Source organism: Nansenia antarctica (assembly GCF_963989245.1).
Source record: "Nansenia antarctica genome assembly, chromosome: 4".
NCBI lineage: Eukaryota > Metazoa > Chordata > Actinopteri > Argentiniformes > Microstomatidae > Nansenia > Nansenia antarctica.
In genome coordinates this window covers 69,127,934-69,154,986 of record NC_137689.1, presented here as the reverse complement: position 1 = coordinate 69,154,986, position 27,053 = coordinate 69,127,934, and the positions used below count along the sequence as shown (strand labels likewise).

Below are 27,053 nucleotides of genomic sequence, written 5' to 3'. Positions count from 1 at the left end.
TTTAAAACCATAAGTCGGAAATATTTTATGTTGTTTGTGACCCCTTGATATCATGACATTTTTCTATCCGCTACCTCACTGCCATCTCTTCTACAGACATTCTCTGGTTGCATAGATAGTATAATAAAAGTGCACTGATTTTAACTGGGTTTGTTTTCATTTGATAGAATGGAGGCTTCTATTTCCTTGTCATGCAACATGGATTGTACAGAGAACCTGCATGATCCACTCTAGCTAGGGTAACATTAGATCAATTGATCTGCATTACGTTATATCGACTGCATGACAATGCATTTCCTTTTCTTTATCTTTTTTATATGGTAGAATATGATTGATGCATTTGATTATGTGATATGCTAGAAGACTGTTTACATTGTGGTGTTTGTTTTCTGTCATGCTACTTCAATGTTTGCTTACACTCATGCAGTCTAGTCTACACTAGATCATATTATATAACACCTAGGAATGTTCTGTGTAATTGTTTTCTGTTTTTGTTTACATGGGGGCAAAAACAGTAAACAAGGTGTGAATGACAGACAGCCCCCTGGATCAGTATACGTGGCAAGCAGCGGAGCGCGGCGCACCAGCTAGGGGGGGCTGTCATCGCCGCGCGGGGCATTGTGGGGCGGAGGCGGCCTTCTCCATCGAGACTGTCAAGACTTGTTCAAGTAAATAACGGTGGAGGGACAGTTTGAAGATACGAGAAAAGTCACTCGGACACATTTCACCTATAGAATAAAGCCTCGATATCGTCAGACATGGGGCAGGAGGAACTCATGAACACAGCCGAAGATTTTGCGGACCAGGTAACTAACCTTTTGTCAGGGTTGTTGTATATATTTTTTCTCCGATAACTTAGCTAGCATGCGATGCTATAATAGCACTACTCGCACCTTGACGACCAGGCAGTCAAGCTAGCTTAGCTTAGCTCGCACAGATGTGAACTAACCAGTTTGCTGAAAGCTGCACAAAATATGCCTATGTCCTGGAAAGATCAACATTTGTGTGTGCCCCCCCCACCCTCACCCCCACACACTTGTAGCTTAGCGAGTAGATTCAACAATGTCCAATTAGCTAACTTGGCTAGCTAACCTAACGCCTCTATCAGCCAACGTTAGTAGCTCACTAACTAAAGCTCACGCATAGCTGGCAGGTCACATTCGTTGAAAATAACTTAGTTACTACAGTTAAGATAGAAGATAGTGCTTTGACAACGACACACGAAACTCTGATGGGTTAATCTGGTGGCCTGCCAATTTGACAATCAGGGCAGTGGGCTGAGCATCTGATCTGGTTCTCATTCATGTACCTCGCCTGGCTGTGCGCTTTGGATTATCAAATGTTCTTCTTCCATTGCAGCAGACAAGTCATTGGTGAAATTCCTATACGATTAGGAGTCCTAATCGCGTTGTGAAACGGTAGTGTGATTGCTCAATAAGTATTGAGGGCTTATATACATCGCTAACTAACTAACAAGCGATGTCGTTTTTTGTTGTTGCATTGCCCCTGTTTGTTGCACGCTCCTTAACACACATGTGGTTCTAATGAACTCAGCTGCCCCATCCCTTCTGATGCATGCTGTAGGTCCAGGCTCTCAGGAGTCCCATTCTTATGTCATTACACAAAGGTGTGTGTGTGTGTGTGTGTGTGTGTGTGTGTGTGTGTGTGTGTGTGTGTGTGTGTGTGTGTGTGTGTACGAGTGTGAGAGTGTGAGAGAGTGAACATGAATGAATGATTGAATGAATGAGAGAGAAATCTATACTAGGGAGGAAGCAAGAAACGTTGAATCGATTATTTTTCAGTGTGTCCTCCATAGTTTGTAGGCTACTGTTAGCACTGGATGCCTGCACTGCAGATGAAGTTGAATTCCAATCCCCTTGGAATTCTCCAGTCTATAAGGGGAGCTGTGTTGAGAAGCCCCTTAGTTCAGGTTACAGAACTGCTGCCCTGTCTGGAAGTGGAAACAAGACAGGAAGTTATGTTAATGACAGCCTAGTGCTATATTTCAGTCGTTAGGAACTTACTATGCCTATATTTCAAGACAGATGTACTTTATGATAGTGTTTTAGTACAAGGGAGGACTATATATTCCTCACTGTCTGTCCTCACTGTACACTGTGTTGTACCAATATAGGCTATAGTCACTATTGCCCCATTTCCAGGTTGTCACGGTACCCTCGGGTCCATTCTGATTGGCTGCCTGGCCTTCCCATTCAGAACTCTTATGTGGGAGTTGTTGAAGTATGATTGGCTGCCGGTGCCTGGCAGAGTGCTGATGTGGACTCTTAAGTGGGAGGGGCAGCAGGTAGATCTGCTTCCCTTTCTCTAGTCTCTGCTTCTAGATTTGGGGAGGAAATGTGTTTTTTTTTGGGCGTAAACTAGAGCAGTGTAGGCCGACATTATGAAACGCTACCTTGATCATAGCAGGAGTTCATTTCATTGTTATTGGTACAAAGGGCAGATGGAGGCCAGGAGAACAGAATGTTCCTGTTGAGAATTTGGACACATTACTTTGTTTATTCCTCCTCCGTCCTGTTATACACTGTTATACTTAATAATACTGCTCTGAGATTGAAATGAAACCAGCATAGGACATCATTTCAATGAGTAACCTAATCTCTATTGAAATAGTGAAAAGGGTTATGTAAGAGTTCCTCGTTGAAAGACTTGATTGTAATCCCCGATAATAACAATATCTATCTATTCTGCCTGCCACAGTAACACGGCACAGCTCCTCCTCTGACAAGTCAGGCTGGAGAATGTGAAATGTTACCTACTGGAAATAAGGTCCCAAATGTCTATTGGGCTATCTTTATTTAGCATTTGTATCTATTTTTATTTTAGCCTATTATTCAATTGTCACTTTATTTTATTGCTTTGTGGTCTGAGCTCTTAACGCCTGAATTCTCTCGGGATCAATAAAGTATTTATCTAATTTATGACAGAAGAATAATCTCAAACTGCATATTATCTCTCTCTCTCTCTCTCTCTCTTCCCCCCCTCCCTGTGTCCGATAATGTCCTATATAACTTTCCATGTCCCCCTCTCTCCCCTCCCTGTGTTGTATAATTAACATCCTCTACATCCTTACGTGTGTGTGTGTGTGTGTCTCCGTCTCCCTCTGCCCTCCCAGTTCCTGCGGGTGACGAAGCAGTACCTGCCTCACCTGGCCCGCCTGTGCCTCATCAGCACCTTCCTGGAGGACGGCATCAGGATGTGGTTCCAGTGGAACGAGCAGAGGGACTACATAGAGGCCACCTGGAGCTGCGGCTACTTCCTGGCCACCTGCTTCGTGCTGCTCAACCTCGTAGGACAGCTGGGTGAGAATGTTGATCATATTGATCATGTTGATCTGTGTATATGTTACGGTACATGTGGGAAAACTAGGGTTAGGGTTAGGTGGTAGGGTTAGGGGTAGGGTTAGGGTTAGGGTTAGACATGCCAGCATGTACCAAGTCGACGTAGCACCTAACCATAACCCTAGTTTTCCCACATGTACCGTATTCCCACATGTACCGTAACATATATATTCCACCGTATTGGTACACTTATATTGACTGGTTTAGTGTTATATATTTAATTGTTGTTTTTTTAATCACACGCACTGCATCACACAATCGTAGCATTGCTATGACTTTTGATTTTGATACCTATTACATCTAGTATCTGTCATCTGTCAATGGGGGCGGGGGTGGGAGGTTGAAATTAGTGGATATGATGGAGGTCCACTCCATGTCGGGGACCCCGGGTGTAGAAGTGAGAGAGTAATTGCCATTATAAGGCATATGAATGAATGAATGAATGAATGAATGAATGAATGGTCTTTATTGTCATTGATATAGTACAGGTACCAAACAATGAAATTTGGGAGGGGGGGCTCCCCTGGTGCTAGGAAAAAAAAGAAAAAAAAGAATGGAAAAGAGCTGGTTTACATAAATAAAGGCTATGTACACTATCCACTATACTATACTATACAAATTATAGTATATATACTATAATATAGCATATATACATATACATACATACATATGTAATATATATATATATATATACATACATATATATATAATGTCTAGGTTTAGCTTTGGCATCACATGATTGAGGTTGAGTTTATTTAATTCATCCTTATAGGGAAAAAAAATATATAAAAAACTTCAGGAAGCACTCTAGAATTAAGTCTGAAAAACAGACTTAATTCTAGAGTCTAACAGCAGGGGGCAGTGTTGTGGCTTGTAGGTGGTTAGTGCTGATGTGGAAGCATGCAAGCATGTGTCTGCGGCCCAGTCCACACATACCCGGGTATTTTTTACGACAGGGTTTTTCCTCCTTAGTTCTCAAAAAAGAAAAAATCCTGTCCACACAAGCACTGTTATACAAATGCTTATAAGTATGCAATGGCAGCCCAGTAGATGGCGCTAAACATTTTGTCAAACACCACAGAAGAACATTAGGAGCATGCGCATTGATGGGCTTCATCTTGAACCCGATTGAACAAAATGTCGTCTCTCGATTGTGTAAACAAAGGAGATAACGGCACACACTCTGACGTCACGTCAAGCCAAGCCAAAAACTCCCTGAAAGGTCCCTTTTTTAGTGATGTAAAATGCAGTTTGTGTGTTTGACAAAAGGCTAAAATGTATAGAAAATGCTATGTTTTAAAAATAAAAAAAGACAAGGTGTGACTCTAACCTCAGGCTGTGGTTGTTGTGTTTTTCCTCCAGGTGGCTGCGTTCTCATCCTCAGTAGAAATTTTGTACAGTATGCCTGCTTCGGATTATTTGGAATCATAGCTCTACAGGTGAGGACGTTTGGAGCCTTACAGCCAAATCTCAAAAGTCTTTCCTAGACTCCTTGCGTCCTCTCTCCTCTGCTTCTCAAAACACATTGGAGGAGAAGGTCTGAAGGGAGGAGCCCAATCTGTTCTCCTCCAATGAGTTTTGAGAAGGGGGAGAGGATAGAGGATACAAGGAATCAAGGAATCACTTTTGACACTTTCCCTGCTCCCTCTTGTGAAAGTTTGCTATGTTTGCTGGAGGTTTGTGATCATGCTCTTTCTCTTTTTTTCCAGACTGTTGCGTACAGCATTTTATGGGACCTTAAATTCTTGATGAGGTAGGTCCATTCTTGTACAACGTGTCTGTGTTTTATTGAAGGCTAGTTTGTTATGACGGCATATTTAACATGTTTACATGATAAATCAAACCCCTGGCCTCTGACTGTCATCTCTTCACCCCTCCTCCCTGCCTACTCTCCATTCCTCCCTCACTTCTCTCCTCTCCCTCCCTTCTCCTCTCCCTCCCTTCTCCCCCTTCCTCTCTCCTCTTCCTCCCTTCTCTCCTCTCTCTCCCTTCTCTCCTCTCCCTCCCTTCTCCTTTCCCTCCCATCTCTCCACTCCTCTCCCCTCTTCTCCTCCCTTCTCTCCATTCCTCTCCTCTCCCAGGAACCTTGCCCTGGGCGGAGGCCTCCTGCTGCTGCTGGCAGAGTCTCGTTCTGAAGGCAAGAGCATGTTCGCTGGCGTCCCCTCCATGGGAGAGAGCTCGCCAAAGCAGTACATGCAGCTGGGCGGTAGAGTCCTGCTGGTCCTCATGTTCATGACCCTGTTGCACTTCGACGCCAACTTCTTCTCGGTGAGTAGCACAGCCCACCACTCTTGCAGAATTCCAAACCGGCCCCCTAGTGCCCTGCTCGCTAGCCACCCCTGTAGATCTGAGAGGATTGGATAGGTTGAAGCAATTACAGCGACAATGACACTCAATCAGAGGGCAAGATGAAGCTTCTTCTCTGTGTTCTACACATGCCACAATAACGATTACCTCAGTCTTGAGTCTGTTCTACTTCATTCTATTTCTATGGCCTCACCTTCACGTTCCTCCTCCTCTACCCCCCGACAGATCCTCCAGAACATGGTGGGCACGGCCCTGATCGTCCTGGTGGCCATCGGCTTCAAGACCAAGCTGGCCGCCCTCACCCTGGTCATATGGCTGCTGGCCATCAACGTCTACTTCAACGCCTTCTGGACTGTCCCCGCCTACAAGCCCATGCACGACTTCCTCAAGTACGACTTCTTCCAGACCACGTCTGTGATCGGAGGGCTGCTGCTGGTCGTGGCGCTGGGGCCTGGGGGCGTGTCCATGGATGAGAAGAAGAAGGAGTGGTAGATAACGATGGGGGGATGGGGAGGAGGAGGAGGAGGAGGAGAGGAGAGGAGGATAAGATACACACACAGGCACCACTAGCTGCAGTAAGCCCCCATCTGACCCCCCCCAGGACACATGGATGGACCCCAGGGTACCAGTACTACTATTACATGTTTTTGATTCTGGCCAATCACATTAACCACAACAACTCAACACCCCCTGCCCCTGCCCCCCTGCTCTTGGCTCCGCCCGTTTGTCGTGTATTGTTATTTCTGTTCTTTCTTTTTTTTCTTTTTCTTTTTTTGAGCTGCTGTTTGTTTTTATGAGTTCAAAACGGTTGATACTGGATTTTTTTATACACCTATTTATGTCCCCTCATTCTTTTATTTTGGTGGCAAAAAAAAAAAGGTTGATTTTGAATAAACTGTCAAACACGCAAAGATAGCCTAAAGTAATTCATGAGTGATGGTTGGGAGTTTAAAAAAAAAGATATACAGTATCTTTGTTCTGTCTCTGGGAAGGTAGGTATGAATATGACTTTGTATTCAGGATATGTTTACCCTAACCTTTCAGATATAACCACCAAATGCGTAGCCTCTGCTCGAACGTCTGCCATCACAAGACTACCATATTTGTAATAAAGCAACAAAGCGGTGAGTTAAGTCTATCAGTTTCGGTTGCCTGTCAAGACATCTGTCTTTTCCTGATGTTGGCTTTTGGACTATCTGTGAGGCGTTCACCATATCGATCCCGAGACCTCCGGCAATGAAACCTCACCCTCTAGACGGCCATCTTCCCTCTCCAGAAGTCCCAGTACTTATTATGCTTACAATACTGATCTAGTCCTCGTGGACTAATAGATCGTATAGGCCAGGGGGATGAATTGCAGGGGTTGTGTACGTTATAAACTACTATTAAAAGTGGTGAATTTGAAGATGTGATTGATTTGAATATAGAAACACAGTTGTTATCACCAGACCTCTTCTTTGGGCACTTTGTACTGTACGTCTTGGGGCTAAAGCCTCACAAGTGAAGTGTGTGTGTGTGTGTGTGATCAGGCAAGAGGGGGACATTTTGTGAAACGCCATATTCTACAATCTAGAGAAGCAAGAACAACTGGTCAGAGCCGGTAGTTACCTCGACTTTGTCTTTACGCCGCGTCTTTTGCTCTCTATAAGAAAAAAAGAATAATATTCAGTGTATTGATTTTCAGAAGTTTATATTGTATTTTTGATTATTTGTTTTTTTAGTTTTCTGTTTTTTTTTCTGAGATCATGGCAAAGAAATAAAAATGCATTAAAAATGTGACTGTGTGGTCTCAGTCTCACATGTATTCGGAATTAAATTATGAAAATCAAGGGATTTCTAGCGAGTCCACCACGACCAGATTGAGGTAGAGTCAAGGCCAAAGTGACTGGCAGTAGGCCCTGTTATCACCAGAAACTCCTACTCTGTCTGGTATGTGGGATGTCCCACAGTGATGTCACATATCACACAGAGGTGTAGCGATAGGTTTCGGCTATTTTGTAGACTCATTGAGGGATTTTTCTCAGCATAGCAGCTGTAGAAATGGAAGAAAATGGTTGTCTTTAATCTTCTGATCTCATATTAAGCAGATTGGTTCCATACATTTATACACTCACCAAACATTCTATTACAAACACTACTAATATTGGGTATTTGCTCTCAAAACAGCCTCAATTCTTTGTGGCATTGATTCCACAAGATGTTGGAAATATTCCTTTGACATTCTGGTCCATGATTGCATCATTCCTTTGACATTCTGGTCCATGATTGCATCATTCTTGGAGATTTTTCTGGTGCACTTTCAAGCTGTGAATCTCCCATTCTACCACATCCCAAAGGTGTTCTATTGGATTCAGATCCGGTGACTGGGAAGGCCACTGAAGAACACTGAACTCATTGTCATGTTCATGAAACTAGTTTGAGACTACTTGCTTTGTGACATGATGTATTATCATGCTGGAAGTAGCCATTAGAAGATGGGTACATTTTGGCCATGAAGGGGAGCACAAGGTCAGCAACAACACTCAAATAGGCTGTGGCATTCAAGTGATGGTTGATTGGTATTAACATGCCCAAAGCGTGTCAAGAAAACATTACATTACACACTATTACACCACCAGAATGAATGAGAAGGTGTACAAGTATTCGGTGAGTGTCTATTATATTATATAATATATATCATTTATATTTAATGTGAATAAATAGTCCATGTATTGCTCTCCCTCTCGCATTTTGATTTTGCGTCATTTCTGTATGGATTGGTGTCAAAATGCTTTTTAGAATTGGAATTCTCTCTCTCGCAATTTGTGATGGAGCATTTCTGTATTGACAATCCACAAGGCTTTCTTTTCAGAATTATAATTCTCTCTCTCTCCCTCTGTCTTTCCCCCCTCTCTCTCTCTCTCTCTCTCTCTCTCTCTCTCTCTCTCTCTCTCTCTCTCTCTCTTCTCTCTCTCTCTCCCTCTCCTCTCTCTCCCTCCCCCCCTCCCCCCCCCCCCCCCCTCTCTCTCTTTGTGTTTGTGATGGGGGGTGGGGTACCTGTTGCTACGCCCCTCTAAGCGAAGTTGGCTTTTGATTGGCTGTTGATCCGCTGGACCAAATCATATGTCTAGTCTAGCGGAACAAATTCATACGCTACAAATTCATACACACCCGTTCGTCGTGGAGGGAAGGCTTGAATACAAGAGAGAACTGTACACCTACTTTACGCTATATCTAGCACGTAAGTTTACATTTCTGAGGTATTCTTCTAATGTGTCAAATGTTTCCCCCGTGGTAGATACATATTCAAATTGATGGTCCTATCTATGTTATGTCTTGCTCGAGGCATAATCTGAGACACATCCATGAGGCTAATGTATTGTAAACTAAACTATGATGCAGGCCAATTGAATATGAATTGTACTTCATATTATAGATAGTCATCATCCTCATATCTCGCCCACGTGTCGATACTGTGTAAGTCTCTCATTCTGCACGATGTCATCAACGTATTTTTTATTGCAGTCGTTTTCGTGCATTTCATGATTGGGTGGTTAAATAAATCATGAAATGTACTGTAGGTTATTTGTTTGTTGCTCGAATTCATTCCCTCTCTGCTGTCACTAAGCATCGTGGGGTGTTTTCGGCTGCTTTGATTGCCTTTCGTTTTGGACCGCTTAAAAAAAAAAAAGTTCTGCTGAAACACCTCTTGTCCTCATGTAAATGATCTATTACACCGACATATGACATTAGAATTATGAGAATGAGACGTGATTATGTTTTTCTTGCTATTAAGCGTCAGTCAGCCATACAGAACACTTCCTTGTTTGATCATGTGAAACTTTTTTAAATTTGATTTGATTATTTCTCCCACATTTTGACTCCCACAGTTGACTACGTCAGAGGAACATCATCACCATGTCTAAAGGCACAGTGGTTCTGGCCTACAGTGGCGGACTGGACACGTCCTGTATCCTGGTTTGGCTTAAAGAGCAAGGCTATGATGTCATAACATACTTGGTAAGGGGGAGAGGGGGGGTGGGGGGTGGGGGGGGTAACAGGTGTGTGCAACAGGTGTTCGGGGGGGGGGGGGGCCGTAGCTGGGGAGTGGGGGCTCTCAGTTGGTGCTCTTGTTCATTGTATCTCTGTGTCTCTATTTACTGTCTCTCAACGTGTCTACACTAGCATGCCTCCTAAAACGCATGGCCAGTACACGGTACACAGTACACGCTTCATTCAATGCTAGGGTAGTGTGTGTTTTGGCACACAGCTGAGGTAGGCATTTTGAACATCAGGGAAACCCTCTGAAAGTGCATTCATTTAGCTCTGTTAGCTGTAAATATGTGTATGGTGTAGTGCTTTAAAAAGACAGGGATTAATCCCAGCAATGAGTTGACGCCTCACAATGAGTTGGCGTCCTTCTTTGGCAGCATAATGGCGGCAGTGCTAGCACAAAGCTGGCTGGATTAACTTTCTGCTCTTTAGGCCTGTTTAGAACTGCTCGCAGGGCACATTTGCCTCCTGTCCAACTCTTTATTCAGTGGTTGCATAGAGGTGTGTCTGTGTGTGTCTGTGTGTGTGTGTGTGTGTGTGTGTGTGTGTGTGTGTCTCTGCGTGTGTCTCTGTGTGTGTCTCTGTGTGTGTGTGTGTGTGTGTGTGTGTGTGTGTGTGTGTCTCTGCGTGTGTCTCTGTGTGTGTGTGTGTGTGTGTGTGTGTGTCTCTGTGTATATCTGTGTGTGTGTGTGTGTGTGTGTGTGTGTGTGTCTGTGTATGTCTGTGTGTGTGTGTGTGTGTGTGTGTGTGTGTGTGTGTGTACGTGTGTGTGTGTGTGTCAAATCAAAATCAAATCAAATTGTCACTTGTATCGCATACAGTTGTAATTGACATGATGTTTTGGAATCTTGCTCCACACACAACAACAGCAGTCAGCAACAATCAACAATTCAGTAATAAATATGTCTCGGGGTGTGTGTGTGTGTGTGTGTGTGTCAGTGTGCGCGTGTCGTTGTGTGCGTGTCGTTGTGTCCGTGTGTGTGTGTCGGCACATGTTGTTCCTGCTGAAATCCCTAAAGCATGTCTGCTCTTGTGTTATTGTTGTGATAGGAAACCCTTATAAAAACCAGAGGCCAAGTATGCAGAAAGGCCACAGAGGCAGACAGAAGTGTAGGCGTGCGTTGGTGTGGAACAATAGGCTTGTAAAACAAATATTGAACATTTTTCTCCTCAATTTCGTTTTGATGTTCAGACAGTCGTCTTGGCGTTAGATTATGAAACAACAGAGTCCCCCGTGTTGCTGCTTGGATGAGTCATTCATTATATATTCATTACATATTCGTTATACCTCTGCCAGATTGTCCTTGAAAACCTGTTTATGGGTTACTGGTTCTGAGAAACACAGTGAATCAGCAAGTTTCTTGATGATATGCATGGAGTGGTTTTCTCCTGGGCCTGGAGTCCTGCTTTGTGTGTAGAGGGCTAATATGATTGGCTGTAGGACATCAGTGACCAATCAGTGACCTGCCCACCAGACACCAGGCTATGGTGGGCCCCCTGGGGAGTGAGGTCAGAGATGGAAGGGACAGACAATGAAATTGTTTTCTGAGGAGACGGGGCGTATGGAATTAATTAAATCTGAAAGGTCTCATTGAGTTTCAACGAAGGCTAGAGATCATTGTGCCCAGAACATCCCGAAATAACCTCCATAACAGGGGCTACGTAAATAATAAGAAAGGAAAAAGCCTGCACATAGAAAAAAAAGTGCAATTAGGCAGGCAACAAAATAGTTTGTAGTCTAAACGTTATATTGTTCGGTGCAGAGCACTGGGGAGCATTAGTATACAGCGTTTCTCATTGAGTTTCAATGCATAGCTCATTCATACATAGATTTGTTGGGTGATTTTGTTTTCATGTCACAAGCAGCTTCCAGTTCACGCATGAATTCAGAGGACTGATGCATCTTGGTCGGTCGCTGTTGACTCGAGGGTCCGTGGTGCTTGACCCGACAGGGATTTTTACAGGTTCCGATACGATCGATGGAGGAAGCGGCCTCGGCCTCGTCCGTTGTCATGGAAACGGAGGATATGACGTGTTTATTTCCTGGTTGACTTTAAAAAAAACATTACTTTTCGAAAATATATGCATGACTTTCGGAGAGCACAGCCAGTTGTTGTTGTTGTTGTTTGTTTTTACTCAGCAACAGGTAGCGGATATGGTAGGATATACGCCTGCTGTTTTAGGAGCCGTTTGGAATATCATAATAATAATAATAATGATAATACATTAGACTTATATAGCGCTTTTCTAGACACTCAAAGACGATATAAGCTATAGGATATAGGCTAATAGTGACCTGGGAAATTCCTGGGAGATGTGTTCTGTGTAAACAGGTTTTGTCTCTCTTCTTCCAGGCCAATATCGGACAGGACGAGGACTTTGAAGCTGCCAAGAAGAAGGCAGAAAGCCTGGGAGCCAAGAAGGTGAGACACTGACAAGATGACTACATGACATAAAAACCAAGTAGCAAATCAAAATCTAAATGTATTCGTCGTAGGCACAGGATACAGCAGTAAACGCAGCACAATGGAATGCTTTTGACGAGCTACCTCTCAACAGCATAGTCATGTGAACAATCACACAGAATATTTTGTATTTTTATCTATTTTATTCAGCCTATTATTCAATTGTCACTTTATTTTGATGTTGTTGTTGTTGTTGTTTTGTTGTCTGAGCTGCTGTAACGCCTTAATTACCCCACAGGGATCAATTAAGTATCTATCTATCTAGCCATCTATTTATTACATTAGATTAGATTCAACTTTATTGTCATTGCAGAGTACAAGTACCAGACAACGAAATGCAGTTTAGCATCAAACCAGAGGTGCAAATAGTGATCTAAAACATGATAGTGATAGTGAGAGCTATCTGATAGATCTATCCATCTATCTATCTATCTATTTCTATTTTTATTTCTATCCATCTATCTCTAGAAGACTGGCAGACAGAAGGTCCATCTCCATACCCTTGTCTCTGCCGTTCTCTTCCCGTGCACATTTACAAGCAAAGGCTATTATGTCATATAATAACAGGGTTACCGTATATGTTATGGGAATTATATATTGTGTGAAAACAGGGAAATGTTTCAGCGGTCCATGATGACATGTATTTATATCCCGGTTAGTCTATACATGTCCTGCTGCACATTCCAGACGGTCTGTCTGTCCGTCTGCTGGTGAATGTGGACAGAGATGTTGTTGTAGGGGGTCAGGTGTGTTTACCGCCTCAGCTCCCAAATGACCGTCCAGCCATGAGGACCCCCGGCCCCTCTGCGGGTCAACTGTGCAAACATTTGAACATAATACACATAATACATAGATATATTAGGACAAACACGGTAAAAGTACTTATTATATAACCTTTCCTGAGATGTTCATAATTGAGCGTTTGCTCAATGCTGCCTGTGAACGCACCCCCCCCCCCCCCCCCGCTGACTGTTGTACTCCTCCTTCTCCTAGGTGTTCGTGGAGGACCTGAGGGCGGAGTTTGTGGAGGAGTTCATCTGGCCGGCGGTCCAGGCCAACGCCATCTACGAGGACCGCTACCTGCTGGGCACCTCGGTGGCACGCCCCTGCATCGCCCGCCGCCAGGTCCAGATCGCCCGCCAGGAGGGGGCACAATACGTCTCCCATGGAGCCACAGGGAAGGTGAGGGCGGGGGGGGCAGTACATCTCCCATGGGGTCACAGGGAAGGTGAGGGGGGGGGGGGGGGGGGCAGTACGTCTTCCATGGGGCCACGGGGAAGGTGAGGGGGGTTGTTGGCAGGGACACTCAAGCACTCAAACATGGCGTTGGCAGGGACACTCAAGTCACCACCAGGCTTAAAGGCAGATGTCTGGGTGCATTTTGGATGTACAAATTATGGCGATAGAGATGAGCAGGACAAAAGCAAAGCAAAGTAAGCTGTGCGCAGTGGAGGTTAAATTTTGTGGAAACACCACAAATCTACGGAAACACTTATTGAGTCATCACCCTGACGTGAAACATGGAAAAGCGGATCCGAAACAAGCCTCGCTGATAAAGACGTTTGGTTGCAAATTACAATCAAATTATCCGCGTGCCCAACAAATTAACGAGGCTGTAGCAAATTTTATTTGCAAGGATATACGCCCGGACAGCGTTGTCGAAAATGCTGGCTTTCGAAGCCTTGTCAGTGTACTAGAACCACGCTACGTGTTACCGACACGCAAACAGTTGACTGAAGTGATCGTCCCAGACATGTCCGCGCAGGTGAAACGTGACATCGCAACTTCACTTCAGCCAGCAGAGAGTTGCCATAACGTGTGACAGCTGGACATCCAGAGCAATGGACTCGTACCTGACAATCATCAGCCTGCCACTTTATCAGCAAGGCTTGTTTCGGATCCGCTTTTCCATGTTTCACGTCAGGGTGATGCCTCAATAAGTGGTTCCGTAGATTTGTGGTGTTTCCACAAACGTATTGTTACTGTATACTACAGTATTTTAATAATCATTGATTTTCCAATTATGTTTATTCCTGAATAAAATCTTCCAATCTCCAAAAAGTGAGAAAGCAGTAATGAAGGGCTTTAGTTTCATGGACATTATGGTTTACAATGTGTTTTTTTGTTCCCCAAAATACCCTCATCTATTGCACTATTTTCGTTTGAGTTTTGCACATTTTTATTTTGTATATATATTATGCAAATAAGCTATTTGAGACAGTCCTGAGGGATATGTGATGTCTTGTTTACCGATAGGCTATGTTTGTAGCCCCTTTATTTACACTGGCTGCAGTAAAGCACGTTAAAAAGCACTTTTAGTAGTGTCTGATTTAGCAAAATGTTGGTCAATGATGTTCATTTATGTTCCAATAAGAAGTACATTCATGTAACTGCTTTGGAGTCGATTCTTAATGTAAACATTGATATGTTTAACAATGCTATACATGTTATAGGGTTCCTTGAACCATTTATAGCATTAGTTCTGAGAATCTCTTCATATTCAAGGAAAATTGATATTGGAACTGAATCGAATCGGAATCGAATCGAATCGAATCGAATCGTGAATCGAATTGAATCGGGAGCTGTGAATCGAAATAGAATCATTTTGGGAAATCAGTGGCGATACCCAGCCCTAGTTTCCATCCTACAAGGATCTTCGTCAGGAACGTTGTCTGTGTCTCCCCATAAAATGATGTACATTTATTTTTTCTGAGTGGGGTAGTCCCTGTTTTATTGGACAGATATAGTGAAGACAGACAGGAAAGTAAGGAGAAGAAGGGGGAGAGGACATGACAGCAGGGCATGAGCCGGATTCGAACCCATGCCGACATTATGTGTGCACAGTAGACCACGGTGCTAGCCCACTGGACCACCCCAGGCCACAAAATGATGTACATTTTGATCACTTCATCGTTGGCTCTTCCTTACCTCCCCCTAGCTGTCCTGAATGAAAGGATTTAGAAAGTAACGATCAATAAATGTAGAAAGCATTCTAACATGTTTCATCTAGAATATTTAGTATATTTTTGGGAGAAACGTTCCTCTCCATATTCTCTGTGAAATGACTCTCTTAACCCTCTCCACTACCAGGGAGAGAGGTACGTAAGGGACCTTTTGTGGCAAGCATCCCATTGCATTACATTTACATTTTATCCTACACAGAAGCTTTTATCCAAAGCGACTTACAATTAGAGATTACAGGGACAGTCTCCCTGGAGTAATCTAGGGCTAAGTGCCTTACTCAAGGGCACACTAGTGGTGGTGGTAAAACCTCAAACTGTGCCCGACCGTAACCACAACATTAACGACATTTGAACGTTTGTTTGCTGGTCGGTTCAGTGGTGTCCCCTTAGTTTTTCCTCAACTACCACAATGGCTTCCAGAGTCACTGTCCTGTCACTTGGAATGAACCCTGGTTGAGGGATGTAGTGTCCTGTTTACACCACTAGGTGGCGACAAAGGCTGCTCAATGCAGCCTATGGTTACTTGAGGTTGTTTCCCCATGGGAACTTCATTCAAAGTTGTCTTGATTGTCCAACTGACTCGCCTTGAGTCTTGGATGTTGGGAGTAAGTACCAGTCTGAGTTGCAATGATAACCTTAACTGTATCGATGTCTGTGGATCTCTTTCCTTAATGACACATTATTTTGTAACATTTTGAGGCTGAGTAGTTCTGTTTTTGTTTCAGGGAAATGACCAGGTCAGGTTTGAGCTTACCTGCTATGCCCTCTACCCTGATGTCAAGGTGAGTTCCCGCGGCCTGCCTTAACCATGTTCTGGACATGGACTACTCCGTAGTCGTATAGTATCCCTTCCTATGCACCACACTGAGGCCTTCTCTCTCTGTGTCTGTCTGTCTCTCTCTCTCTCTCTCTCTCTCTCTCTCTCTCTCTCTCTCTCTCTCTCTCTCTCTCTCTCTCTCTCTCCCTCCCTCCCTCCCTCCCCCTCTCTCTCTCTCTCTCTCTCTCTCCCTCCCTCCCTCCCCTCAGATCATTGCTCCATGGAGGATCCCAGAGTTCTACAACCGTTTCCGTGGAAGGAAGGACCTGATGGAATATGCTGAGGTAAAAAAGAGTGTCATACCTCCCCTGGGCCACTAGAGGGCACTCATGGTGTTTCGGTGAAGTGTGACGGCGGCGTGTGTTTCTGGAGGAGCTGAGCAATCATTCCAAACCCTGACTGTCCACATTGCAAAACACCACAAAAGACTTGTCCCCCCCGTCCTCCCTCATGAATTGAATAAACAATTTGGATTTTATTTTAAGGATAATAGGAGGACTTGTGTAGAGGATAATCACAAAGTACAGCTGTGAAAAAAAAATAAACAGTTGGGGGTGGTGTTTGGTGTTTGGCAAAGATGTGTTGCAATGCCGAACAGACAGACGTTTCGATTTCCCATTGGTAACAGTGAACATTCAGCCCCATTGAATCATTGGGTAAATCAATGTTCCGCAAACTGTGTCTGTTTTCCTGCAGAAAAATGGCATCCCTGTGCCCGTCACTCCCAAGGCCCCCTGGAGCATGGATGCTAACCTCATGCACATCAGGTAAGAATTAACTCCAGATACCTTCTGGTACTGTATGAAATAAAGGTCAACGTCAAGTAAAGGACGATTTATCTTTATCTTTATAGGAGCGTTTGAACTTATGGTGTCTCGTTATTTTTCACGCACTAAACTAAAGAAAAAAAATCGATATTCTTTTGCGTTCACCCAAAAAATAACACAATAATTGTTTATTTTGACAGCTACGAGTCGGGAATACTGGAGAACCCCAAGGTAAGAGGTTGTTCGTGATGTTAGAACATCCGTGGTACTGTACTGACACTGAACCTCAGATTGAACAGATGAACACGTTCATAAGGCATCTCTGTGGAGGAGGGACGCACACAGGACAATGGTGGTCTTGAACACCTCCTCCTCCTCCTCCTCCTCCTCCTCCCCCCACTCATGTGTCCAGTGCCAGATTCAACAGGTTGTGAACTCCTGCTGTCCCTGAGTCATACCAGGGAACTCCTCAGCAATAGCAGAGTACATCACTATAGCTGTTAACAATTAATTCGTTTATTTAATTCATTTGCTCTGTTGATAATTTTGGTCATAACAACATACAGTATGTCTTTCTACACCTCCTTGTTTGCCTGGTGGTGGCTTTTAGACCTTTTAATGTTCGACGTTCTCTTCACGTTTACAGTTTAGGTATATTTGCGAACTACCCGACGTTAATACAATGAGTACAAAACATTAGCAGTACGGAGACAGTTCACTAGCATGAATCTAACCCAGCGGAGATCACAAAGTCTCCCCTATTCACTCTCCCGTCAACTCCAAGACAGACAGACAGACAGACGGACACAACCCCAAACACCCCCAGTGGGACAGAGATAGTTTGATCTCACGGGGGTCAGAGGTCAAGGCAGTACGCTCAGGGTCGCTCCCAACGACCCGCGCCCCTCATCCTTTCCCTCGTCTCTCCCCCGGCGCTCCGCTGGAAGGCCCTGGGAAGGCCCTGGGACACACAGACACTGACTTGTCGTCAGAAACGCCTCGCCTAATTCACCATTTCATGGGAGCTGGGGGAAGGGTTAGGGCGTCGCGCCCAGCTGGGCCTCCTGGGTCCCTCGTCTCATCGGAGGGCCATTGTTTTCGGGGTTGCGCCGCCGCGGGCTGCGACGTGGGAGGGACCCATTTCACCGTGACACCGTGACACCAGAATGTCACCAGTAACAGTAAAGTACAAAGGCGGCGGGGGGCAGACAGATGAGCGGCCTATTGGACGAGGTGTCAGAAGAGGCGAGGGGTCCCCCTGCTTCTGGAGCGGGCATCACTGTAACACAGCCTTTTCTCTCTCTCTCTCTCGCTCTCTCTCTCACTCTCTCTCTCTCTCTCCCTCGCTCGCTCGCTCGCCCCTCGCCCTGTGGAGAAATGCGCTGAAAAGAAACAACTCAATAGTATCGCGGTGCGTAGTATGACAGTATTGTGTAATTGATTTCATTCATGGGTTTTCTTTTTCTTTTCCAGCCCATTTTACTCTCACAATGAATTTATCAATGGAATTAAAAGCGATGAAATATTTATGGTGTGGGAGATAAAGATGGTAACTGGATTAGAATACATTACCCGAGGCGTGATATGATCCTTTGAGAGATTGAAAAGACTGTAATAATTCAGTAATTTGCATTTATTAACCACAGCTCCTGCTCTCTCATGAGTTTTTAAGTTGTTTGAAAGAGTGTTGTCTCAGTTAATCACATTTTCAGGGCCGGCTGTAAACAATCCTCTCCGGGTGATTAGGTTAAGAGAGGTGCCTGTCGGTTACTGAGGAAACAGCATGTACATGAAATGTAGTGTCAAGAGAAACCAGACCTGGCCCCATCACGCCTAGGGAAGAACCACAGTAGAGTAGAGTAGAGTAGAGCAGAGTAGAGCAGAGTAGAGAGGAGTGGAGAGGAGTAGAGAGGAGTAGAGAGGAGTAGAGTAGAGAGGAGTAGAGTAGAGTAGAGAGGAGTAGAGAGGAGTAGAGTAGAGTAGAGTAGAGTAGAGAGGAGTAGAGTAGAGTAGAGTAGAGTAGAGACGAGTAGAGAGGAGTTGAGTAGAGAGGAGTAGAGTAGAGAGGAGTAGAGAGGAGTAGAGCAGAGTAGAGTAGAGCAGAGTAGAGAGGAGTAGAGTAGAGAGGAGTAGAGTAGAGTTGAGTAGAGTAGAGAGGAGTAAAGTAGAGTAGAGTAGAGAGGAGTAGAGAGGAGTAAAGTAGAGTAGAGTAGAGAGGAGTAGAGCAGAGTAGAGTAGAGTAGAGAGGAGTAGAGTAGAGAGGAGTAGAGAGGAGTAAAGTAGAGTGGAGTAGAGTAGAGTAGAGAGGAGTAGAGTAGAGTAGAGTAGAGTAGAGAGGAGTAGAGTAGAGTAGAGTAGAGTAGAGCAGAGTAGAGAGGAGTAGAGTGGAGTAGAGTAGAGAGGAGTAGAGAGGAGTAGAGTTGAGTAGAGTAGAGCAGAGTAGAGTAGAGTAGAGTAGAGTAGAGAGGAGTAGAGAGGAGTAGAGTTGAGTAGAGTAGAGAGGAGTAGAGTAGAGTAGAGTAGAGTAGAGAGGAGTAGAGTAGAGTAGAGTAGAGTAGAGCAGAGTAGAGAGGAGTAGAGTAGAGAGGAGTAGAGAGGAGTAGAGTAGAGAGGAGTAGAGAGGAGTAGAGTAGAGCAGAGTAGAGAGGAGTAGAGTAGAGTAGAGTAGAGTAGAGAGGAGTAGAGTAGAGTAGAGTAGAGTAGAGCAGAGTAGAGAGGAGTAGAGTGGAGTAGAGTAGAGTAGAGAGGAGTAGAGTAGAGTAGAGAGGAGTAGAGTAGAGTAGAGTAGAGAGGAGTAGAGAGGAGTAGAGTAGAGAGGAGTAGAGAGGAGTAGAGTAGAGTAGAGTAGAGAGGAGTAGAGAGGAGTAGAGCAGAGCAGAGTAGAGAGGAGTAGAGAGGAGTAGAGTAGAGTAGAGTAGAGAGGAGTAGAGTAGAGCAGAGTAGAGAGGAGTAGAGAGGAGTAGAGAGGAGTAGAGTAGAGTAGAGTAGAGTAGAGCAGAGTAGAGTAGAGAGGAGTAGAGCAGAGTAGAGAGGAGAGGAGTAGAGTAGAGAGGAGTAGAGTAGAGTAGAGTAGAGAGGAGTAGAGAGGAGTAGAGTGGAGAGGAGTAGAGTAGAGCAGAGTAGAGTAGAGTAGAGTAGAGAGGAGTAGAGAGGAGTAGAGTAGAGTACAGAGGAGTAGAGAGGAGTAGAGTAGAGAGGAGTAGAGTAGAGAGGAGTAGAGTAGAGTAGAGTAGAGTAGAGAGGAGTAGAGAGGAGTGGAGTACAGTAGAAAATCGGAGGACCGGCTCATTGTAATGCAGTGGAGTGGTGTGAAACATGTGTGGTATCCAAACACGTGCAGTATCAAAACAGTACACGTGTGGTATTAAATACATGTGTGTTTGATACCAACACCGCTACATAGATGTTATTAAGGTCATCTGGACGCCGGTGTGTCCTCTTTGTATCTCTGTCTCCTCCTGTCGGGAGTCTAGTTACAGCCTCAAGGCCAGAGCAACACACACACACACACACACACACACACACACACACACACACACATACCGCCCACCTGTAGCACAAAGGCCCCCTCTCTCCCCCACGGCAGGCACAGGCACACACAGATTAGGAAATGTCCAAATGGTCGCTCACATGTTCCCCCTGATAAGCCCAGCTAGGAAGCCAGGGTCGGGTTACACTGCAATTACCCCCAGTGTGCTCTTCTTCTTCTTCCTGGTTAGCCCCCGAGGCCGCTAGCTGCTAGCTACTGTAGTGTTTAGTAGCTGGCGCTAAGCTACATTGTGTTTATCCGGTCACTTTTGACTTGATTGTTAAAGTGTTTGTGGTTTAGTGGATTAGGTTTGAAAGCCGCCGGTCGGCTGGAGTTGATATGATTGATGTGTTTTGATACAATGAAAAAACATACAAATGTTTGATACGGGCGGCAACGTCTGAAGGCAATACAATACAATTGTGCAGAGCCAAGTTTGTCTGGTCAGTGGCGAGGCCCGAGGATTAGGTTTTGTGGCGGCTGGGTGGGTTGAGGTTGATATTAATTCTAGTATGAAACAAAAGTTTGAATGAATTTGAATGCACATATTTTTGCGATGCCAAGTCTTTCTTCTGCTAAGTAAATCCTAAACCATAGTTGATTTGTAACGTCAACACATATTTAGCTTGATTCCATTGAATCAAGTGAGCGGTCACAGTTGATAGACACTCCGCTATTCCACTTTGTCCCCCGAAACACAAACAAATATATTCTCTCTCTCTCTCTCTCTCTCTCTCTCTCTCTCTCTCTCTCTCTCTCTCTCTCTCTCTCTCTCTCTCTCTCTCACTTGACTGGTCAGAGCCCCGAGGCAGTGTGACACTTGTCAGGAGTCATTAAAACATCACCTCAGTCTAAATGATAGGTCTTGTCTCAGAGCTTCCCCTGTGTCCCCCGGCCCAGGGAGACCCCTGCCTGGCTATGAAGGAGAAGGTTGTTGTGGTGTAAACGCTGGGAGCCTTTGATCAGGGCCTGACTACCCGCTGGTGTTGGTGAAGTGTAGGGAGCGTAACAGGCCGCCTTGTTACTGGGAGGAAATTAAACCTTGTCTGTTGTTGTCTGTTGGTGGTGGTCGCTGACCTGACCCTGCTCGTCCTCTCGTCTGCCTGCAGGGGAAGGATGTGTGTGTGTGTGTGTGTGTGTGTGTGTGCGTGCGTGTGTGTGTGTGTGTGTGTGTGTGTGTGTGTGTGTGTGTGCGTGTGTGTGTGTGTGTGTCGTGTGTGTGTGTGTGTGTCGTGTGTGTGTGTGTGTGTGTGTGTGTGTCTGTGTGTGTGTCTGTGTGTGTCTGTGTGTGTGTGTGTGTGTGTGTGTATGTGTATGTGTATATGTATGTGTATGTGTATGTGTCTGTGTCTGTGTCTGTGTGCATGTGTGCATGTGTGCGTGCTTATGTATCTGTGTCTGTGTGTGTGTGTGTGTGTGTATGTGTGTGTGTGCATGTGTATCTGTGTCTGTCTGTGTGTGTGTCTGCGCATGTGTGTGTGTGTGTGTGTGTGTGTGTGTCTGTGTCTGTGTCTGTGTTTGTGTGTGTCTGTGTCTGTGTCTGTGTCTGTGTCTGTGTCTGTGTCTGTGTCTGTGTCTGTGTCTGTGTCTGTGTCTGTGTCTGTGTCTGTGTCTGTGTCTGTGTCTGTGTCTGTGTCTGTGTGTTTGTGTATCTGTGTCTGCCTCTGTCGTAGTTAGCGCTACGTTAGCGCTAGGAATGCTAGTGCTTTGCTTTAAGAGCAGCGTCTGGGTGGTCGTGGTCCTGTCGCTAAGCGTCTCAGAGAGAGAAGGCCTCCCGATGACAACGTTAACCAAATGTGAACGTGGCAGGGTGTTGAACATGAGTCCTCAGACATCAGAGGTACGCTCCGTCCTCTCACTTCACCATGTTTACAAAATGCATCTCAGAGAAGGCGAGTAGTCTTGAGACGTGCTGATTTAAGTGTCATTTCCGACCCAATGGGCCAGTTTTTTTTTTGTTGCCATCCCTCCCAGTCCCTTTCTCTATCCACCCCCTCACTCTCTCTCTCTCTCTCTCTCTCTCTCTCTCTCTCTCTCTCTCTACCCACCTCTGCCTTTCTTTGGACGCTATCGGACTCGATTGAAAGGCAATGAGGCAGCTAACGTGTGGAAATTTACTGGCTTTAAGTTCATGCCACGGCCTCTCTGGGGGCTGCAGCCGCACATCCTGCAGAGGGGACCGAGCACGGGGGACATGATGGCGGGCGCTTCACGCCCCATTTGCCACCAATGCCCCCCCCTCTCTCTCTCTCTCTCTCTCTCTCTCTCTCTCTCTCTCTCTCTCTCTCTCTTTTCTCTCTCTCCATTTCTACCTTTTCCTCTTTTCAGGCTTCAGGGCAGGTCCACCTGTGGGGGGGCTTGAATTGAAATGCATCGATCTGTAAGCACTGGAAATGATTCCCTCTCTCTCTCTCTCTCTCCCCCAAACCCCACCCCCCACCCCCCCTCCACCCACCCCCCCTCCCCCTCCTCCACCTCCCCCTCCTCCTCCGTCCACCCTCGTCTTTCTGCTTCTCTGATTCCCCCATGTGAGCTTGCATGTGTTTGCGAGGGCCTTGAGCTTTAGAATTGTTTTGAATTGATATTCTGACTCTTCAGAAGGTCTGTGTAGTGTCCGTCCTCATGGCGAGATGTGCTTGTCACCCTTTATGTTCAATAAGGTGGTTATTGCCCTGCAAAAAGTAAAGTAGATGAAATATCTTAAATCAAGGCTATATGCTTGTTTTTTTGTCTGCACTGACTGCACTAGTATCTTTGACTTGTTTTACGTGTTATCTTGGCAAGTGTAATTTTCCTGTTCTGTTGGCAGATAATTCTGCTTATTTTAAGTAATATTCCCCCATTTTATTGCTTTTTTTCCTTGTCTTATACTAAGAAAGCCTACCTAAGACTCGACTCGCGAAGGTAGAAATCAGAGGACTTTCTCATTGTTAATGCATGGAATGGAATGAGAAATGATGTTGGATACCATTCCTATGTGTTTGATACCAATATTATCTCATTCCATTCTCATTCATTCCATTCCATGCATTTACATTGAGCCCGTCCTCCGATTTCTACCTCCACCAGCCTCCCCTGGCCTCCACCATGCTGTCCGGTGTGGCGGGGTGTTGGCTGTTCATGACGTGGAGGGACACCTTTCACCGTTCGCCTTCTTCATGTGTCATGCATTCAACAACAGAAACATATAATATATTTGTAGTTAGTGCAGGGGGGGGGGGGGGGTAGTTTTTAGGGTTAGGGTTACGTAACCCAAACACTAATACATGAGATGTTCAAACCCTGCGCTCTGAATAATTGTGTCAAGCACGCCGTTCCCAAACTGGATTATAGTACGGGCCGACCCTTGGATCCTAGCCCTACCTCTCTAGCCCGTGAAACCAGACCACAGAACCACCCTAGAGTGGCTCAGACTCCCAACTCGGCCCAGTCCTACACACAGAGCCCCTCACTCCCAGTTTACATACATGCTGTCCTCCTCCTCCTCCTCCTCCTCCTCCTCCTCCTCCTTCTCCTCCTCCCCCTCCTCCTCTTTAAGAGTGTCCCTCAAATGGCTTTTTAAAGTAGTCGTCATTTGGCCCCCATTTCCCTGCTGTTCTGTCGTCTTCCGACGCACTGAGGCAGAAAATAAAAGGATAAAAAGCGTTCAAAGTCAATTTTGGCGTTTAGTTAAAAGGAAAGGCGTTTTTTTTTCTTCTGTCGTTTATCCTCCGACGTGTGCGAGCGGAGAGAGAGAGAAAGAGGGGGAAAGAGGGAGAGAGAGAGAGGGGGGGGAGAGAGAGAGAGAGATTAGTTATTGTATGATTTTTTTTTTTTTTTTTGTCTGGTAAAGGTTTCCATTTAAATGCGCTTAGTGGTTATTTTGCATAGTTCCCCTGCAATTTGCCTCAGCTCAGGAGACAGCGGCCATCGTCTGGCCCAACTGCCGTGTAATTGGCGGCGCTGCGGAGAAGCACGGTCGGCAGGCGAGCCCCTGGCCCCGACACACCCAAGGTCCCCCAACCCCAACCAACCACACGACTGGACAGCTTCCCGCTCCCCTCCACCCCCCCACCCCCCCCCCCCCCTCCCCCTACCCCACCCCCCGCCACTGGAAACATGACTAACGTCTGTCTGACTGGACAAGTTTGGTGTTACTGGGGAAAGACGGAGGTTTGTTGTCGAGCGGCGGCTCCCATTCACCATTAATTCTTCATCTGCAAAAGGAAATGAATAAAAAGAGAATGCCAGTCAGAAAGTCTGGGAGTGGGAGAGGAGGAAAAGAAGTGGGAGAGATTTACTCTAGAATTTGCGATCGGTCGGTGGATCGGTCGGTGAATATTGAGTGTTTCCGTTGCTTGAGTAGATTCCTGTCAGAGTGTCAGGTGTGTTTTGCCTTGTGAGGCGTACGCTTTTTGAGGGGATTGGGGCCTTCTCTCTCTTTCTATCTCTCTCTATCTCCCTCTCTCTCTGTCTCCCTCTCTCTCTATCTCTCTCTCTCTCTCTATCTCCCTCTCTCTCTCTCACTCTATCTCCCTCTCTCTCTCTCTCTCACTCTATCTCCCTCTCTCTCTCTCTCCCTCTCTATCTCTCTCTCTCTCTCTCTCTATCTCCCTCTCTCTCTCCTTCTCTCTCTCTCTCACTCTATCTCCCTCTCTCTCTCTCCCTCTCTATCTCTCTCTCTCTCTCTCACTCTATCTCCCTCTCTCTCTCTCTCCCTCTCTATCTCTCTCTCTCTCTCTCTCTCTCTCTCTCTATCTCCCTCTCTCTCTCTCACTCTATCTCCCTCTCTCTCTATCTCCCTCTCTCTCTCTCTCCCTCTCTATCTCCCTCTCTCTCTCTCTCACTCAATCTCCCTCTCTCTCTGTCTCCCTCTCTCTCTCTCCCTCTCTATCTCCCTCTCTCTCTCTCCCTCTCTATCTCCTTCTCTCTCTCTCCCTCTATCTCCCTCTCTCTATCTCTATCTCTATCTCTCTCTCTATCTATCTCTCTCTCTATCTCTCTCTCTATCTCCCTCTCTCTCTCTCTCTCCCTCTATCTCTCCCTCTCTATCTCCTTCTCTCTCTCCCTCTATCTATCTCCCTCTCTCTATCTCTCTCTCTATCTCCTTCTCTCTCTCTCTCTCTCACTCTATCTCCCTCTCTCTCTATCTCCCTCTCTATCTCCCTCTCTCTCTCACTCAATCTCCCTCTCTCTCTGTCTCCCTCTCTCTCTCTCTCTCCCTCTCTATCTCCCTCTCTCTCTCTCACTCACTCTATCTCCCTCTCTCTCTATCTCCCTCTCTCTCTATCTCCCTCCCTCTCTCTCTATCTCCCTCTCTCTCTCTCATCTACTTCTCCACCCCCTGCAGTGAAAGGCCAAGCAGGGAAAATGAAACCAAATAGAGGAGAAAAATGGAACATTGATTTTTGCAGTTCCACTCAAAATCCTGATGGCATTTTAAAGGTTTCTTTCTTTTCTTTTCTTTTTTTTCACCCATCATCTTCTCCCTTCTCCCTCTGCCACATCTCTGGAGTCTATTATTGAGTCACACAGACAATCTCTGTCTCAGCCTCAATCTAGGTGACTCTTGTGTTCCAGAAACACTCTTGACTCTCTCTCTCCCTCTTTCTCTCTCTTTCCCTCTCTCTCTCTCTCTCTCTCTCTCTCTCTCTCTCTCTCTCTCTCTCTCTCTCTCTGTCTCTCTGTATTTCTCTATTTCTCTCTAGTCTGGTACTATGGGAGGAAACACAATCACATATCCCACTGAAATACACAACTAACGTGTGTGTGTGTGTGTGTGTGTGACACTGTGTGACACTGTGTGTGTGTGTGTGTTTCAGAGCCACGCTCCAGCTGACCTCTACCTAATGACCAAGAACCCAGAGGACGCTCCCAACAGCCCAGACCAGCTGGAGATCGAGTTCAAAAAAGGTGTGTGTGTGTCTGTGTGTGTGTGTGTGTGTGTGTGTGTGTGTCTATATCCTTGCCCGTGTGTGTGTTCTATCCATGTGTCCCTGTCTGTTCCCATGATGTGTTTGATCCTCTGGCTCTCAAGAGTTGTCCCCAAGGCCAGTCTCTCTGCTGACCACACACACACACACACCCTGCCTCCCTGCCTCCCTTTTACTACCCTGGCTGTTTTTTTTTTTTAAAAAGAAGAAAAAGTATCACAATGACCACCCAGACACCAGTCCGACCAGGACAGGACGACCCCACACCAAACTTGTTGTGTGAACCAGGGCCGCCCGAGGGCCCGCACTGGCCCGGCCCGGAAGCGTGTCATGTCCAGCCCGCCTGTGATCAGAGGGGAACGGGACAGTTTTATGGCCCTCAACTCTACGTAACCCTGGAGCAGCTCAGATCAGGGGGTGATTTATGATCTCACAGAACTTGGATCCGTCGTATACAGGGGGGGGAAATAAGTATTCAACACATCAACAATGTTTTTAATTCAGCACGTTTCCATTGCAGCTATTCACATGAAGTTTAGACCAGGTATTGGTATAAAACTACACAGCTAAAGAAATTGGAACATTCCAATCCATTAAAAAAGCACAAAAAAAAAGAAGAAGCTATGTGCAATAAAATGGAATGACACAGGAAAAAGGTATTGAACACAGTAAGAAAAAGCACTAAACCAGCTTATGCCGCTAATGAGTTCTCCTACCTGTGCTAATTAGAATCAGCTGGGTTAGTAGTGCATGTTGGTGGGTAATTAATTAAACCATTTAGCAGACACTTTTAATCCAAAGCAATTTACAATTAGAGGTTACAGGGACAGTCTCCCTGGAGTAATTTAGGGCTAAGTGCCTTGCTCAAGGGCACACTAGTGGTGGTGTTCCAGACGGGATTC

The 27,053-nt window shown here is 45.5% G+C and overlaps 2 protein-coding genes across 2 annotated transcripts in view; both read left to right on the top strand.

The window, feature by feature from the left end:
- Positions 1 to 645: 645 nt before the first annotated feature.
- surf4 (surfeit 4) lies at positions 646 to 7,956 on the top strand. The gene is made up of 6 exons (XM_080528639.1): positions 646 to 806; positions 3,134 to 3,320; positions 4,722 to 4,798; positions 5,069 to 5,112; positions 5,441 to 5,627; positions 5,892 to 7,956. The coding sequence occupies exons 1-6, from the start codon at positions 759 to 761 to the stop codon at positions 6,156 to 6,158; spliced, it is 810 nt and encodes a 269-aa protein (XP_080384765.1). The 5' UTR covers positions 646 to 758; the 3' UTR covers positions 6,159 to 7,956.
- Positions 7,957 to 8,801: 845 nt separating this feature from the next.
- Positions 8,802 to 27,053, top strand: part of ass1 (argininosuccinate synthase 1) — a 31,197-nt gene continuing 12,945 nt past the window's right edge. Inside the window, exons 1-9 of the mRNA XM_080530255.1 lie at positions 8,802 to 8,886; positions 9,536 to 9,665; positions 12,053 to 12,121; positions 13,157 to 13,345; positions 15,852 to 15,908; positions 16,153 to 16,227; positions 16,640 to 16,710; positions 16,911 to 16,941; positions 26,041 to 26,131. Of these exons, the coding sequence (XP_080386381.1) occupies positions 9,564 to 9,665; positions 12,053 to 12,121; positions 13,157 to 13,345; positions 15,852 to 15,908; positions 16,153 to 16,227; positions 16,640 to 16,710; positions 16,911 to 16,941; positions 26,041 to 26,131 (685 nt within the window). The 5' untranslated portion in view covers positions 8,802 to 8,886; positions 9,536 to 9,563. The remainder of the gene's footprint in view (positions 8,887 to 9,535; positions 9,666 to 12,052; positions 12,122 to 13,156; positions 13,346 to 15,851; positions 15,909 to 16,152; positions 16,228 to 16,639; positions 16,711 to 16,910; positions 16,942 to 26,040; positions 26,132 to 27,053) is intronic.